Source organism: Mus caroli, unplaced genomic scaffold (assembly GCF_978045245.1).
Source record: "Mus caroli unplaced genomic scaffold, Mus_caroli_1 scaffold_11, whole genome shotgun sequence".
Classification (NCBI taxonomy): Eukaryota; Metazoa; Chordata; class Mammalia; order Rodentia; family Muridae; genus Mus; species Mus caroli.
Window position 1 is genome coordinate 24,447,279 of NW_028227266.1, and position 17,247 is coordinate 24,464,525.

At 51.8% G+C, this 17,247-nt stretch overlaps 1 protein-coding gene across 3 annotated transcripts in view; it reads left to right on the plus strand.

The window, feature by feature from the left end:
* Igsf9b (immunoglobulin superfamily member 9B) overlaps nucleotides 1–17,247 on the plus strand; it is a 52,742-nt gene that overhangs the window by 22,748 nt on the left and 12,747 nt on the right. Inside the window, exons 8-19 of one of the 3 annotated variants that reach the window (XR_015048919.1) lie at nucleotides 330–472; nucleotides 774–914; nucleotides 1,001–1,117; nucleotides 1,366–1,516; nucleotides 2,357–2,480; nucleotides 5,063–5,238; nucleotides 6,683–6,909; nucleotides 7,732–7,816; nucleotides 9,825–9,986; nucleotides 10,716–10,761; nucleotides 11,291–12,946; nucleotides 14,324–14,369. Coding sequence is in view for 2 of the 3 variants with exons in the window: in XM_021172649.3 (XP_021028308.1) it covers nucleotides 330–472; nucleotides 774–914; nucleotides 1,001–1,117; nucleotides 1,366–1,516; nucleotides 2,357–2,480; nucleotides 5,063–5,238; nucleotides 6,683–6,909; nucleotides 7,732–7,816; nucleotides 9,825–9,986; nucleotides 10,716–10,761; nucleotides 11,291–12,946 (3,028 nt within the window). In the remaining variant the exon portion in view is untranslated. The remainder of the gene's footprint in view (nucleotides 1–329; nucleotides 473–773; nucleotides 915–1,000; nucleotides 1,118–1,365; nucleotides 1,517–2,356; nucleotides 2,481–5,062; nucleotides 5,239–6,682; nucleotides 6,910–7,731; nucleotides 7,817–9,824; nucleotides 9,987–10,715; nucleotides 10,762–11,290; nucleotides 12,947–14,323; nucleotides 14,370–17,247) is intronic. The other 2 variants (XM_021172649.3, XM_021172650.3) reach the window with 2 other exon arrangements.

The window sequence follows — 17,247 nt, forward strand, 5'->3', positions numbered from 1 at the left end:
GACCAGGGCAGTTTTTAAAAATATGCCTCCGAATGTCTCCAAGCATTCTGCAACATCCTAAGGTTTTAAAAGCGTAGTAAATTGGACAGATGAAAAAAAGTGCACAGCCTACCCGAGCCTGTTGTGCGAGGTGCCTGCATGCGAGCTGGGATTGTTGGTCTTACTCACCATGGTGGCCCTGGCTCCCCAGCACTGTGTTGAACATTGAGAATCTTAGCTAGTAGGTGGAAAGGTTCCTTTGCAAAGAAATGGGGTTCGTGCACCAGCTTACCTTCTGCCTTCATTGCTCACTGGGCTTCTCATGTTTCCCCACACTGTCCCTTTCACAGACCCAGCCCGTGTCCTCAACATGCCCCCTGTAATTTATGTGCCCGTGGGAATCCATGGCTATATCCGCTGTCCTGTGGATGCAGAGCCACCTGCTACTGTGGTGAAGTGGAATAAGGATGGCCGGCCCCTGCAGGTAGAGAAGGTATGAGTGAGGTGCATGATGGTATTCCGAAGGAAGAGCATCCTTCTGACAATAAAGATGCTGCCTCTGGGCTCTGGTTCTCTGCCAGCCCCACTCCTCCTAAAAAGCCTAGGCAAACAAAGAGCAATGATATGGCAGGAGTTTGGCTGTGCTCCATGCCCACAGGGGATGCCAGCACCCGCCGAGCTGCTGTCCTGTCCTGTGCTTAGTCTAGCCCAGCTCAAACCCTGCCTGGAAGTGGCTGGGATGCAGTGCCTGTGTCCTGACCACAGCTTGCTGCTCTTTTATCTATGTCTGGCAGAACTTGGGTTGGACCTTGATGGAGGATGGCTCTATTCGCATTGAGGAGGCCACAGAGGAGGCTCTTGGCACTTACACCTGTGTGCCTTACAACACCTTGGGGACCATGGGCCAGTCTGCCCCTGCACGGCTTGTCCTGAAGGTGAGTCCCCAGGACTGTGTGTGGCCCCTGTGGTGGGCAGTGTTCCTGTGGCCAACCTTTTATACCTGTCTCTGTGCTTCCATTAGGACCCCCCGTATTTCACGGTGCTACCAGGCTGGGAATACAGGCAGGAGGCTGGCCGGGAGCTGCTCATTCCCTGTGCAGCTGCAGGGGACCCTTTTCCTGTCATCACCTGGAGGAAGGTACCTGGGCTTTGAAGCTCTTGCACTGTGGGGGAGGCAGGAAGAGCCATTGGTGGTTCTACTTGGACCAATGTGGACAAGCCAGATGTTAGGAGGGGAGGTAACATAAGTGGATAGAGGCGGGTGTTGGCAATGGGCTCAGATGTTGCCCCAACATCTTCATCTTCCTTAGGCTCCTGAGTGTGAGTGCTTGTTCCTTAAACTGAATCCCTGCTCCCATCCTCTTCCCTGCTCCTTGTTTGGCTAAGGTAGGGAAGCCCAGCAGAAGCAAGCACAACGCACTGCCCAGCGGGAGTCTCCAGTTTCGTGCCCTGAGTAAGGAGGACCACGGGGAGTGGGAATGTGTTGCCACCAATGTGGTCACAAGCATCACTGCCAGCACCCACCTCACTGTCATCGGTATGTTCTTGAGAAGGCTGACTGCGGTGATTTTTCTCAGTCTGCACGTGTCTTTCCTCAGTCATGCCAGGGATGACAACTTGAACCCCTTGACCTCAGGAGGCTATGTCAGGGTGGGTCAGGGTCCATGCTTGTCCTATCCTGGGGAATTCAGACATGTGGGAACTGGAAGGAGGAGAATGAGTGACAATCAGACTGTGTGGCACTTTAGCCAGGCATGGAGCTACCTGGGGGTCAGGCCAGTGTCCACAGCCTGGGGCGTGAGGAAGTGACTAGTACTCCTTGTTCATATTACTGAGGACTTGGCAGCCTACCTTCTTGTAGCCTGTTCCTTTGGGGCTTGTCAGCCACAGATGTATACAAGGCCAACACTGCCAGTTTAGGCTGTGAATAAAGTGGTCTGCACCTTGTCACTCACAGTCTATGAGGGGAGCTCCTAGCTATTTTGCCCAGTCATATCCTTTATACCCAGTAGGGGCTGGCCTCATACCTAAGCCTACTGCTGTCTGTTGTGTGGAACATGGCTGTCTCAGGACCTCAAGGGAATGTTTGTTTAGCTCAGCGATGCATGGGAGTCAGGATGTGGAGGGTTCCGGTTTTTCCTCTGGCCTGCGTTCCGTTCCTGCTGGCGACACTAGCCTAAGTAGTGGATGGGATTTTCTCTCTGACCGCATCAGGACCAGGTTGGGCCTGGGACTCTGCCCTCTCTGCTGCCACCTCCTGTGATACATCTTGGTACCCCATGCCTTGTCCTCTCCTGGATATTCTGCAAGGAGATGATGGGGACCTAGCAAACAGGCTTGGCTCCGTTTGGCCTGAGCTGTCTTCCTTGTTCTCCAGGCACCAGTCCCCATGCCCCAGGCAGTGTCCGGGTCCATGTCTCCATGACAACTGCCAACGTGTCCTGGGAGCCGGGCTATGATGGAGGCTACGAGCAGACATTCTCAGTTTGGTACGGACCTCTGTGAGTCAGCCCCGCATGCTTTGCTCTCTGCTTCTCCCTCTCTTGCCCCACGCAGGTCATCCCGTCTGGCCCATCCTTTGCCATCCTAGGGTGGGTGGTGGGCCCAAGGAGCTTAGGATCTGTACTTGTCAGCTTTCCAGATGGCAAAGTGGGCCAGAGAGTGATTGAGTTCTTAAGGATGTCAGGAATGCCTGTAAGGGAGTCAGGGCATCCTGTGTTAACGCCCTGGAGGTTAGCATGCTGATTTGTACGGAAATTGTCCCCCTTCCTCTCATCCTTTGGCTTCTCTCAGTGTCTCACCACATTCTTTTCCTAGGTTCCTAACCTTCAGAGTGTAGTGACTAGCACCTCAAGTGCAGGGTCCAGCATTTAATTCTGTTCCTTGCTCAGAGGTCCTAGGGACCAGGTGCTCCCACTCCGGCCTTTGCTTCCCCCGCCTGGATTTCCTCTCTAGGATCTTGTGCATGCAGTTTTCATGTGTGGTTTTGACCAGATCAGTAACTTCAGATACTTATGAAACCTCAGGGTAGGTAGATCTCACAAATGGAAGGGACAGGATGAGGACCCAAGGCGTAGAGTGGTAGGAAGAGAAGCTGAGGGCACACTCCCTGCCTTCCCACCACCGGAGGCTTTTCATTCCTGATGTTTCTTCCTGTCTGGAGCTGGAAACTGCGGCCTCCAGATCCACAGACAGCATCCCCAAGTGAGGAAGATGCACATTTATTTCCTTCTTCTTCAGCCTGCTTCTCTCTGAGTCTGAGGAGGAGGAACAAGCAGACCGTAGACCTCAGAGAGCCTTCAGCAGCATGGGTTCGAAGGGCCTTCCATTTCCCTGGCTGTTCTCAGACTGAATGCATCTCCTGGGTGTTGAGTTCTCTATGGGCAAAGTGTACCTAGATAGTGGGAGATACAGTCAGAACAACCTCCCAAGCCTTGTCTGTGTTTCTCTGGATGGGGGAAGGGTCCCATGCCCACTGCCTGGGGACAAGGAAGTGACCTCTGCTATTGCCCTACACTGCCTGACACTCATCTGCATTGCTTATCTCATACTCTGCTCACTTGCATTGGGAGGGAAGGGCAGTTGTCATGCTAGAAGAGGCCTTCCCTTCTTTCTGAATAGCTCTAGCTCATTGTGTTTATATAGACATTTGTTTCTTGCTGTTTCTTCTTCTTCTTCTTCTTCTTCTTCTTCTTCTTCTTCTTCTTCTTCTTCTTCTTCTTCTTCTTCTTCTTCTTCTTCTTCCTCTTCCTCTTCCTCTTCTTCTTCCTCTTCTTCTTCCTCTTCTTCTTCTTCCTCTTCTTCCTCTTCCTCCTCCTCCTCCTCCTCTTCTTTCTCTTCTTCTTCTTCTTTCTCTTCTTCTGCTTCTTCTTCTTCTTCTTCTTCTTCTTCTTCTTCTTCTTCTTCTTCTTCTTCTTCTTCTTCTTCTCCTTCTCTTCCTCCTCCTCCTTTTTCTCTTCCTCTTCTTCCTCCTCCTCCTCTTCTTCCTCCTCTTCCTCTTCTTCTCCTCCTTCTACTTCTCCTCTTCCTCCTCCTCTTCCTCCTCCTCTTCTCCTTCTTCTACTTCTCCTCCTTCTACTTCTCCTCTTCCTCCTCCTCTTCTTCCTCCTCTTCCTCCTCTTCCTCTTCTTCCTCCTCCTCTTCTCCTTCTAGTTCTCCTTTTTCAACTTCTCCTCTTCCTCCTCTTTCTCTTCTTCTCCTACCTCTCTTCCTCCTCTTCTTCACTTTCTTTTGCCTCAGCTCACATATTGGTCATACTGGGTAGTGGCAGTGCATCTTAAAACCTAGAGAGGAGCCTGTGGGTATCAGTTGAGTACAGCTCAGGGACAAATAGCGTGGTCCAGTTGCCCAGGACAATGTCTCCTCCCTGTGGTATCATCTGGAACTGCACCTGTAGCAGGTGGTTCCCTCCTATTGAAGTTGAAGAAGAGGGTGGCTTTAGATTGGAAAAACCTCACCCCTAGATTCTTTACCTTCCATCATTATAACTTTCCCTTTGGTTGCAACTTCTAGCCTTCAAGGCATTAGGAGCCCTGTTCCTGCCATGGGGAAAAATCTGGTCAATTTTAAAAAATGCTTTGGATATCCTCAGATGACCTAAACTGGACTGATTGAGTGGAACATCCTGTGATACTCTCAGCCCTACTTTTGCCTCTCCCTGGTAGGGCAGACAGCCCATGTCATCTGGGTTCCTTCTCTAGTCACGACACTGCCCAGCTTCCATCCTCATTTTCAGTGTCCCTATTCTAGCAATACAGAGTCCATTTATACAGTAGTACTTGGAGTGGGATTCTCTCACAATGCAAATGGTAACTGACCAGTGTCTACAGCATGATTTACACCTGAGGACCCTTTTCACTGGGGAGGTACCACAATGGGGTGTGCCTTAGTGCCATGAAGGTTGGCATAGCCAGAGCCGGGCAAGTAACCCCACCTTGGCTCTCCCTCTTCCTGCCCCTGGAACCTGGGAATGCTTGTACTTTCTCTGCCTTTCCCTTGAAGACCTTGCATGCATACTGTCCTCTCCAGTGTGACCCACCCCACCCCTTCTCCCCCATCCTCTCTCTCTCTCTCTTTTGGCCAGGATGAAGCGGGCTCAGTTTGGGCCCCACGACTGGCTGTCCTTGTCAGTGCCACCGGGCCCCAGCTGGTTGCTGGTAGACAGCCTGGAGCCTGAGACTGCATACCAGTTCAGTGTCCTGGCCCAGAACAGGCTGGGAACCAGCGCCTTCAGTGAGGTGGTCACTGTGAACACTTTAGGTGAGGCCCTGGGCTGCTGTGTATTGGGGGCTATTTCTTAGCAGATCTTACCTAGAGAAAGCTGAAAGTAGTGATGGAGCTAACATTAGGGCTTAGAGGGTGCCAGCACCTTACCAAGTGGTCTTTGTTGTAGTCCCTCTTATTTCCCAGTAAGGATTTGCCATGTACTCCTGTAGTGTTTGCCTGCTCCCACGTGATGGCATTTTGGCTGTATTCCTTTTGCACCCTTGGATAGAACAGACAGGTTCAGTGATATGCATGAATGTTTGGCAGTTTTACAAGGGGACATGGAATCTTCTGCACTATCTATCTGTAGTTGCATGTCTTCTGGGGTCCAAGAACAGCCTTGGCAAACAGACACTTCTCAGGTGAACTGGAGGTTGTGACTTCAGCCCCCTTTCTGCCCTGTGGACAGCAGATGTAAAATGCCCACCCCAAACTTTAACATTCCTCTGATTAGGATCTCACCTATTCAAATAGTTGCACCTGGGTTAGAATTCACTTTGTAGACCAAAGCTGGTCTTGAACTTGGCAAAGATCTGCCTGTCTCTGCCTCCCAAGTGTTGGGTTTAAAGGTGTATACCACCAAGTCTGGGCTCAGCCTCATTTTGAGCTCAAGGGCCCCAAATGGAATCAAAAGTATGACTCATGTGTTGTGAGAAGATCTCACCAGTTCTTGGGATGAGAGCAAAAGATACAGTCATGAGCCTCTCAACAGTGGGGAAACCACACCTGAGAAGTGTGTCATTAGGCAATGAGGTCATTGTGTAGATGGTATGGCATTATGAGAAAATGATGCAACCAGGAAATATCGTGAACTTTAGATCAATGGAGCCGATGCTGCTGGAGCAGGGTGGGGCCTGTTTTCATGAGAAACCTTTTCTTTTGCTGGAGTATGCTCTAGCCATAAAGAAATATAGTGGAGCAGATACATAACCTGTACCGTGGTTGGGTGTTACCATCGCCATATAGTCTGCACTGTACACAGCTGCATTTTATGTGACTGGCAGAGCTGCAGATATGTTCATACCAGTGTTACCTTAGATGTTCGAGGGACATGCTGTTCTATGTTACAGTGAATCCTCTTTTAAGGCCGATAGGATGTTTTCAGCTCCATAACTTCATGGGGTATCAGGGATGTTGCTGACAGGGATGCTATTGTGGCACATGGCCTGCATCCTTCACTAGATTCTTCTCACTCCTCATGGTAGCTGCCTCTTCTTCCCCTTTGAGGAGGTGCTTGGCCATTGTGCAGTCGTCTCATTCTGAAAAGAGTCACAGAGCTCTGGGTCACTGGCCCTGACTTCTCTTTCCTAGGACAATGAGGGCTGCTGGAGGGACGCCCTCTCACCACTCTGAAAACAATTCTTTCCTTGTTAGGTTCTGCTTTCCACATTGGGTCGGAGTCTGTGACCATCATCTTCCCTCTCCCTTTTCCTCCTAGCATTCCCTGTTACAACTCCAGAACCCCTGGTGCTGGTGACCCCACCAAGGTGCCTCACAGCCAACCGGACCCAGCAGGGTGTGCTCCTGTCCTGGCTCCCACCTGCCAACCACAGCTTCCCCATCGACCGCTATATCATGGAGTTCCGAGTTGGGGAGCGCTGGGAGATGCTGGATGATGCCATTCCAGGCACTGACGGAGATTTTTTTGCCAAGGATTTGTCACAGGTGGGAACTTTAATTAATTATTTATTTATTTTTGCCTCTTATTCCCTGTTTCTGGAATTTGCCATGACAATTTGTAAAGGCACTGATATTGAGAGACTGACTTCATGGTCAAGCCTCTATGCCTAGCTTACCTGCAAATTTTAGATTCTCCCTAGTCAGCTACCAAAGGCTGGAATTGGTCCCTAGACCAGAGCTAGCTTAATGGCATGCGGGGTGGGGGGGTGGGGGGGCAGTGGTTTTCCTCAAATACAAACACTAGCTAGGGTAAGGCAAGGAGAAGCCACATGGATCATCAGACTCAAGACTCCAGTTTCTTGGGTTCCAGTCAGGGTGGACTAAAGAGACTCTAGAAAGGTTGTCTTCTAGGATGGCCAGAGGACTCTTGTTTTAATAATTCAGAGTCCTGGGAGAAAACACATTCCCTCTTTATTTTCTGGTGGACATCTTTTAAGCAGGAGCACCTCTTTTTCTTGAGAGAGAAAATAGCTTGCTTCATAGCTAGAAGAGATCTGATGTATCCTTCCATCTCCCCTTTCCCAGATGCTTTTTATGGCCAGCTGGAATTGCTTCATGATGCAATTTGGGGGCTCACTGTGCATCTTTCTCTGCAGCCTTTCTCAGTGGCTTCATGTGCATAGCTTGTAGCCCATAGCTTGAATACCGGTGGGAATATGTTCAGTTCACTCTAACATCACCCAATGTGAGCAGTCACCAGTAAGCACTTCCTAGGACCAGTGATCTGGGTACCCTATGGGCATCGTGTACAGGGTCAGTGGTGGTCCTCAGCCCCTCAGCTGACTGGGTATTGTCCCTGGCTTGTAGGATACCTGGTATGAATTCCGGGTTTTGGCTGTCATGCAGGATCTGATCAGCGAGCCCAGCAACATCGCCGGTGTCTCCAGCACAGGTACTTGTCAAACAGCAACCAGAAAGCAAGCGTTAGAGCCACATGAGAGTCCTTTTGTGAACCAGCTAATCTGGGAGGACAAGCTGGGCTGAAAGCTTAAGCAGGAGTCTGGTTGAAACCTTGTGTGTCTGTCCTACCATTTCCGAAGACCATCTCAGGTCTGTGTTTCTGTGACGCATGATGTTTGATCCCACCGTGGAGCGTCTGATGTGTCTGTGAGATAGCCAAGGTGGGAAATCTATTGGATCTGTCAGAGTGTGCTGGGTGCGGTACATGTTGTGTTTGCGCTCTAGCTGTGCTGTGGAATGGGGTGGGTGCTGTGAATTAGAGGGGAGATGCAGCAGGGTCAACAAGTGTTTGCTGGGTGCCTCTTATAGGCTTCCTTGTAATTATGTGGGTTTTATTTGGAAAATTGTTGTTTGGTGTTGTTTTCCTTCCTTCCTTCCTCTCCCTGGATTTTTTTTCCCCCAGACTAAATAAAGCCAACTCCCTAGCATTTTCTCCATTTATCTTTCTTTTTCTTGGCACTGGTCCCATTTCCACAAGTCTTCTCTCCATTCCAGAGTTCCTGAAACCCAGCAGAGACCCCCGCCAGGAGAGTGGTGTCCTCCATATGCACTTGCTTACTAAGCCATCCGAGGCACCATTTCCTTGGGTGCAGCATGTTCTGAGACCCCTGGGATCAGTTTATGAGGGTCTTGGCCAGAACACTCTTGTAGGGAGCCTCTTGGAGTTACAGAATCATTGGTGTGGGCAGAGGGGAGGAGAGAAGAGGAGCCAAGGGCACACCGGGAAGAAGAAAGTGGGATTTTTGTCTTATATGTTAGGCACCCTGGGGCGTTTGTGTAAAATCAAGTTGTCTCCCATAGGCAGCAAAACTCAGCTGCTTCTGTCTTGGCTTCTCTCCAGGGAAGAGACACAGAGAGATGGAAGCACATAGAAAAAAAAATATTCCAGCCAGAGCCAAAGTAGACAAGTTGGGTGTTTTGTGCGCTCAGTTCCATGAACTGCTCTCAGTCAGTAGCCTTGTGCTTACTTCCAAGAGTAAAGGAAGCTCGCCTACTCAGGCAGTCCTGTATGGCTGAATGAGCTACAGCAGCAGCAGTCCCTGGAGTTAACTCCCCTGAGACTGTGGTCCCATCAGTGTAACATGGATTTTATTATTATTTTTGTATCCATTATCATTATCGATGTGGCATTGAACTCTGGCCACCCATATCACCATGTATTGGCTTATTCTTTGATGTTCTTTAAGAGTGGTGCTTATGGATCGATCTCACTGCCCCCTGTGTACAGTACAGTGGGCTGGGCTCTGCTCCTGGCACTAACTCGCTTGTCACGAGGTGAAGCTTTTTCTCTAACCGTGGAAGGGAGAATTGAGTCCACCTTATCCTTCCTACCGCTCCAGCGTGCTTCTAGAGCCTGTTTGACCAAGATGTACTAGTTCTTGCTGTGGGAAGCTGCCAGCCCGTCTGTCCTATAATAAGGAGTTAGAAGATAAATGTGCCTAGATTCTGTGCTAATAGTTCCTCTCCCTGAGTTGGAATTTTATCTCCCCAGGTGTCTTCACTGTATAGATGGCATAGGAGAAGGCAGAGAATCCTGACTGGAAATCAGAACAACTGTGCTTCTATTAGGGTACCAATAGAAGAGGGAGCCAGGCTCTGGTGTCTTCATTTAGAGAAGAGTGGTCTGTGTGTAGCTAGCTCACAGGGTTACTATGGGAGTGCCTGATAACATGCATGGAAGTGCGCAGTGATAGACAAGACAGCTTTAGAGGAAGACTGGAGATTATCCTTGACTCTCATAGACTGCCCCTTTCTTAACTCTCACACTGCTGCACCAAATGCACTATACGTCTTTAAAGGCTCATGTTGGAACTCAGTGTGGAAGCCAGGCCCTAGCCTTGTCTGATGGTGGGAAACGTCCCTAGGGACCAAGTGTCAGAGGAGGTGGGGAAAACTGTGGCAAGCATGAGACCCATGGGTGCTCCTGGCCTTCCTTGCAGACATCTTCCCGCAGCCAGACCTGACCGATGATGGGCTGGCCCGGCCAGTGTTGGCTGGGATAGTGGCCACCATCTGCTTCCTGGCGGCTGCCATCCTCTTCAGCACTCTCGCTGCCTGCTTTGTCAACAAGCAGCGCAAACGCAAACTCAAGCGGAAGAAAGGTAGGTGTTTGTCTCCTCTCCCTGCCTGGCCACAGATATTCTCTAGCGGGAGGTGGGCAGACAGACCACTGACGGTATTTCTCCTCTGGAAACAGACACACTGGGATCTTGAAGGCAGAGCTGCCAGTAGGATTGGATTTTATCTTTAAAATACTTTTGTTCATTTCTGGAAAATTCCATACATACATACATACATACATACATACATACATACAAAGTATTTTGATCTTCTCCCTCCCCACCTTTCTCCAACTCTCTTCAGAATCCACCAACCCCAGCCTCCTCCCCACTTCATGTCCTCTTTTTAATTATTACTACTGCTACTACAACAACTACAACTATTACTACGACAGAGAGGATCTTGCTGTATTTATAGACCAGGTGTGCTTCAAGCCCGAGATTCTCTTGCCTCAGCCTCTCAAGTGCTTGTATTAGAGGCATGTATCTCCATGCCCAATGGGACTTGATTTGGAAGGGAGAAAGAGAGAGAAAGGGTGTTGGAGGGAAAAGGATGGGCCAGGGATACAGGGAAAGAAGGCCTGGTGGTAGTGTGGCCTCTTAGCTGGGCATAGAGCTGCCAGGCAAGTGAAGCCTTTTATCAGGCCTCTGTGTTGATCCTGGGCTATGGAGTCCCTTTTGCGAGTGTGTGTGTGTGTGTGTGTGTGTGTGTGTGTGTGTGTGTGTGTGTGTAGGGGCTCAGGGTTCTTTCTTTTTTCTTTTCCCTTCCAGATCCTCCGCTCTCCATCACTCACTGTAGGAAGAGTCTTGAGTCTCCGTAAGTGTCTCTGGCTGTTGGGGGTCTGTAGGTAGAAGGGGGAGGCTGGACATAGGTAAACTATTAGCTTTAGTTGACCGCATCTCCCTAGGATATTTTATACCTGCTGATTTGGCCGGTCTGTTTTAAGTTGCCCACAGGGATCAAGGGTGTGTAGTATATAGATAATTCAAGCTTGCGGCTCGTTTGTTTAGCCTTGCACTGTTATATCTGTAATTTTTTTGGTCCTTTGCTAGAGTCAGCATTAATACTAGCTCGCATCTCTAAACAACTAGAGAATAAAATTGGAGTTGTGCATAGGCAGGGTGTACCAAATTTAGGGGCAAGCCAGTAGAAAAGCAGCAGTGTGGATGTTCATTCCAAAAATGGACTATCGTGTTTAGACAATTGAGAGAGTTGGTCAGAATTTCTGACCAAAAACGTCCAGCCTATCCATGCCTGGTTCCCTTAGAGTCATGGTAAAGACAGTGAGAAGAAGCTGAAGGCAGTGGATAGCACCCTTATCACCTTCTATTTGTTACACTTACAGCTTGTCCTCTGGCAAGGTGAGTCCCGAGAGCATCCGCACACTCCGAGCCCCATCTGAATCCTCTGACGACCAGGGTCAGCCTGCGGCCAAGAGGATGCTGAGCCCTACAAGGGAGAAAGAGCTGTCCCTGTACAAAAAAACCAAGAGGGCTATCAGCAGCAGGAAGTATAGTGTGGCCAAGGCTGAGGCCGAAGCTGAGGCCACCACACCCATTGAACTGATCAGTAGAGGCCCGGATGGCCGCTTTGTCATGGGCCCATCGGAGATGGAGCCCTCTGTGAAGGGCCGGCGAATCGAGGGCTTCCCCTTCGCTGAGGAGACGGACATGTACCCTGAGTTCCGGCAGTCAGATGAGGAAAATGAAGACCCACTGGTGCCCACGTCTGTGGCTGCTCTGAAGCCTCAGCTGACCCCAATGTCTTCCAGCCAGGACTCTTACCTGCCACCACCAGCATACAGTCCTCGGTTCCAGCCTCGTGGGCTCGAGGGCCCGAGCGGACTGGGAGGACGACTCCAGGCTACTGGCCAAGCGAGGCCTCCTGCCCCTCGGCCCTTCCAGCACGGCCAGTATTATGGGTACCTCAGCAGCAGCAGTCCTGGGGAGGTGGAGCCTCCACCCTTCTATATGCCAGAAGTGGGCAGCCCCTTGAGCTCAGTCATGTCGTCCCCACCCCTGCACACCGAGGGGCCTTTTGGCCACCCCACCATCCCTGAGGAAAACGGAGAGAATGCTTCTAACAGCACTTTGCCCTTGACTCAGACACCTACAGGAGGGCGCTCCCCTGAGCCCTGGGGCCGGCCAGAATTTCCCTTTGGGGGACTGGAGACCCCAGCTATGATGTTCCCCCACCAGCTGCACCCCTGTGATGTGGCCGAGAGTTTGCAGCCCAAGGCCTGCCTGCCCCGAGGACTGCCCCCAGCCCCTCTCCAGGTGCCTGCTGCCTATCCGGGCATGCTATCTCTGGAGGCACCAAAGGGCTGGGTAGGCAAGTCACCTGGCAGGGGTCCCATCCCGGCGCCCCCAGCCACCAAGTGGCAGGAAAGACCTATGCAACCTCTGGTCAGCCAAGGGCAGCTAAGACATACCAGCCAAGGTATGGGGATACCGGTGTTGCCTTACCCGGAGCCAGCCGAGCCCGGGGGGCATGGTGGCCCCAGCACATTTGGCCTGGATACCCGGTGGTATGAGCCCCAGCCTCGGCCCCGGCCCAGCCCCCGGCAGGCCCGGCGTGCCGAGCCCAGTTTACATCAAGTGGTGCTACAGCCCTCTCGGCTCTCACCTCTGACCCAAAGCCCCCTTAGTTCCCGCACTGGCTCCCCTGAGCTTGCTGCTCGTGCCCGACCTCGACCAGGCCTCCTGCAGCAGGCAGAGATGTCAGAGATCACCCTGCAGCCGCCAGCTGCGGTCAGCTTCTCTCGCAAGTCAACGCCATCATCCACGGGATCTCCTTCGCAGAGCAGCCGCAGTGGGAGCCCCAGCTACAGGCCCACAATGGGCTTCACGACTCTGGCCACGGGCTACCCTTCTCCTCCACCTGGCCCTGCCCCTCCGGCACCAGGGGACACCTTGGATGTGTTTGGACAGACACCTTCCCCTCGGAGGATGGGGGAGGAGCCACTCCGGCCAGAACCCCCAACAACCTTACCTACTTCAGGGTGAGTGTAAGCCGCTGTCTCTAGCCCACTTCTGGTCAGTCTCCTCATGCCTTACCCTGCCCTTTACCTCCACATCATTCCAGTAATGGGGCCTGTTTGGGACACACTGCGGCACCCCTGGGAGAGGAGTTCTGGCCACACGTTGGCAGAGTGTCTTCGCTGGGATGGATGGGCTTACCTGCAAGCACCCTACCAGGCGCTTCAGGAGTGTCCTCATTCAGCCCAGAGTTTTCTGTGAAGGCTGTCCGGGAATGTGGGGAAGGGGATGGAACAGTGCAGCAGGGAGTGATCCCCGTGAAAGCTGCTCAAGATGAGGGGGCTGGCCACAGCCCCGTGGTCCCGGTGTTGGATAGCACTGCTTCCCTGCAGCTGCCTGCAGATCTTGTGTCTCCGCGTGTGTAACCATGCTACACCAAGCAGGACCGCTGATCTGAGGCCCCATGTACTCAGATACCTGCTCCTTAGCGTGCCTAATCAGGGCTGGACCCCAGGACCTGTCCTTAGTCTCTCCAGGAAGGTGCCCTGGAGTCTGAGAACAAGCTCAGACCTGTGTGTGGGGAGCCATCTCCCTGCCCACCTCTGTGCCTCACAGGAAGCTACAGAGAGACAGACAGACAGACAAGCTCCCGAGATCTGCCCATCTGAGAAAGCATACACTGTACTGTAGCAGCTGGTATTCCAGGTACCAGTCGGCCTGGACATGTCTGTGGCTCTTCTGTCACCCTCACTCCCCTTTCCTCCTAGCCTTTGTTCCTTTCCAAGTCAGTCCGTCTTCCTCTTTTCCTCTCCATCGCCTTGAGGTTGACCCAGTTTGCTCTGAAGAGCCTGCCATGCCTCTGTCGTGCTCATCCTACCCTCTTTCCTTGCTTTGCCCTCATCCTTTCTCCCTTCTCTTTCTCAGTCTTTCTCTTGGGTTCAGTACTTTGGCCTCTCATCTTGATGTGGCCTGTGGAGGGGAGCAGAGTTCCAGAGGAGGCTGTCCTGGTGGAGGGGGGCATGAGGGATGGGAGGTAGTTGGAGAGAAGGGAACCCAGCCCTCCCCCTCCCACCACAGTGATCGTTGGAAACTGCAAGCTTACTTCTGTGCCAAGGTGGGTGCTCTTGGGGGACAGACTGTGTGGGGATCCAAGAGGTTTGCTAAGCGTCCCCGCCTTTATCTGCAGATGTTGTCATTGCATCCCGTTTATGCCTTAGATAGCCTACTCACCTTCTCTGTTCTGTCTATGCCTTTGGCTCTCTGATTCTCTCTTTTCCCTCACCCATTCTCTGACCTCGCCTGTGGGTCTCTGCTCACTCTGCCCCCCTCCTCCCCTCTGGGTGTGTGTGGGTGGTTCATCTGGCCAGTGTTGGTAACTGCTTTGTTTCTGATTATCTCAGCTATCTGGGCAGTGTTGTCGAGACAAGCCTCTCCTCAGCTCAATAGGTAAGGGAGCTCTTCGGTGGGGTGGGGTGGGGTGGGCAGGCGGCTGGGGCTTCGGCAGGGCCATTGCTTCCAAAATAGGGGATCCAAAACATATCCCCTCATTGCCTCACCCGGGCAGCCGCTGCTCCTGGGTTCCCATTGCTTCTGGATTCCTCACATTGCATTGCTCGGCCACTCCAGCTGCCCAGCTGCCCATGCTGGGGCACTGCCTAGCTGTAGCTTTTAACCTTCAAGCCCATACCAACCCCTCTAGAGTGGGCTGCGGTTGTTCTCACTCAGACCCTTGCCATTCTGCTACCCACGCCCTCATAGAGCTCCGTAGCATCTACAGGATCCTGCATGAATCCCAAGGGAGCCATAATCGCCATGGTCAGCTTTGCATCTCTACCCTTGGGGACCTGTTTGGGTCCGTGGGGAGATCCAGGGATCTCTCATCCCCCACTCCAGTGCTCCATTTCTCCAGCAGACTCCGGGTAGTGCTCCCCCTGCCAACCCCTCCCCCTAAACTCAGATCTCTTCCTGGGATTTTTTTTTTTTTAATTTTCCTTCCTAGGGATCTTAATGACAGGGGTCCCTCTTCCACATCCCTCTGGGGCCTCAGGCTCAGGTGGCTTTCAGCTCTTCCAAGGTGAGAGTGCAGCCACTCTCTGGACGGTCCTTGCATTCTGCAGCCCTTCTGTGGTTGTTGTGGGACTGAAATGTGACCTCGTCCTTAGAGCCACATTGCTTTCAGGGTTCCTGTAGTAGCTGGGCCCCCTTACGTCACATTCTTGGGAAAAGGCCTTGGGAGAGTTCATGGTAGGAAGGAGGGAGTTTAGTTACATTAGCACTGCCCTTCCCCAGCCATTGGTGGCTCCTCTAGCATCCTTCCAGGTGGAATCCAAAGGAGGGGGCTCCCTGGGAAGGGGCCAGGCATCTTTTAAAGATGCTAGGGACATTCAGAGCTCCCTCTCTGTCAAGGCAAAATAAAGAGATGCTTGTTTTTGCCATCTGTTCCTTTGCCCAAGCTTCAGGGCTGGCAAACTGCCCCAGCCCCCCCCCCCCGGATGGGAGAGTGGGAGATTTTCTGTTGATGCTTTGGCTTCCCAAGTGAGAAGCTGCGTGCTTCCCCCCTCTCACATGCCATGAGAGGTGGTTCTTCCTAACTCAGGACTATAAATCTCATTGTGTCATAAGAGAGGCCTCTCATAAGGAGATGGCAGGGACATTTCTTTATGACCTGCAGCTATAAAACTGTCACTATCCAGGAGGCCCTAGCATTGTGTGTGAGGCTAACTGTCAGCCTGCAGCCACCCGTGTTGGCAAGATCATATAGTTCTTGGGAGCTCACCTGCTTCCGGGGCCTCAGGTGGCTCCTTGGATGGATGGTGCAGAGCGGGAAGAATGATTCACCTCCCTGCTCTATGCCTGTCTACCCCACTGTTCACCAGCATAGGTGCGTTGTTGCCCTCAGGGCTTTGGTAGGTGTGGGACAGCTCTTACCCAGTTCCTTGAAAGTGGCCAACTCTAATGTCCTTTGTGATTTCTGTTTTCCCCCACTCCATTGACTCTGTCTTTCCCAGTGTCTTCTCCATATCAGATCTGAGAGAACCAAGCCACATTATCACTGTGGCAGACCCAGAAACCAGGGACAGCACTAAAGGACAGTTGTTCCTCTCCTAGGTTTTGGGTAGCATCCCTAGCCCAGAAGAACGAAGTCCTCTACATCGTCCAAGTTAGGTCTTTGTGGTGCTAGGCAACAGGGACCTCTGCTCATTCTCCTGCTTGCTGAAAGATTCCCTGGGGCACAGGAGCTGCTGGGTCATGGGGAAGCTGTGGCCCCTCTGTGGATGCTGTCTTCGTGCTGTGCCTTTGCATGTGTCCCCTGGTCTTGCTTGGAGAAGCTGTGATGTGTATTGTCTGCGTTTGTCCTTGCTTTGTTTCTTCCCCCTTCAGTTTCTCTCCCTTCCTCCTGCTCATTCCTTTTGTCATTCCCCAATCCTGTCGTCTTCTTCTCTCTTCTCTCTTTATCCTCTTCCCAGCTTCCATCTCAGAGTGGGGAGTTGCAGTATGTGGATCTATTCTGTGGGTGCCTGGGAACCCAGCCACTCACTCAGCGTTCCTCTGATGCTGATAGTACTCTGTTGACTCCATCTCCACTTGCTACCTTCTGTGCCCTCTGTGATGCAGGGGGCTGGAAAGCCTAACACAATCCCCTCTGATTAGGATTACTGTAGGACACAAGCCTTTCCTGAGGTCTGAGGTAAAACACTGAGAGAAGGATCCCTTTGGGATTGGGCTGGCTTAATGCTAGCTTGTGAATTCCTGGATATCTGTGGGGCACATAGAGGGTGCGCTCACCTTTTTCCTGGCTGTGATATGAATTTGAATGAATTTCCCCATTCTTTCTTCCATGGGGAGGGAGGCAGCCTCCAAGTTACTTTTTTCTACTACCTGGGGGAGTAAAGGAGAACCAAGTTGTTCTAGTTGACTTTTCTGTTGCTATAATAAACACTGTAGCCAAAAGCAACTTTGGGGGGAAAGGGTGTATTTGGCTGACATCCTTTTGGGAAGGACACTGCTTACTGGCTTGCTCCCAGGGTCTTGTTCAGTGACTGTCCTTATAAAGGCCAGGAGACCTACCTGCATAGGAATGGTACCATCCACAGTGGACTGTACCCACCTTAGTAATCAAGAAAATGCCCTACAGACAAGCCTACAGGCTAGTCTAATAGAGGCAGTTCTTCAGTCCAGGTTCCTTCTTCCCAGATGTGTCAGGAATTGCTGTCACATGTGCCTTTATGGCTAGTTCTTAGGGCACGAAAGCAAGGTGGGCAGCTGGATTTTGACTTTCCTGGCCCAAGTTGTAAGTCTGCCACCTCTTTCCTCAGCTATGCCA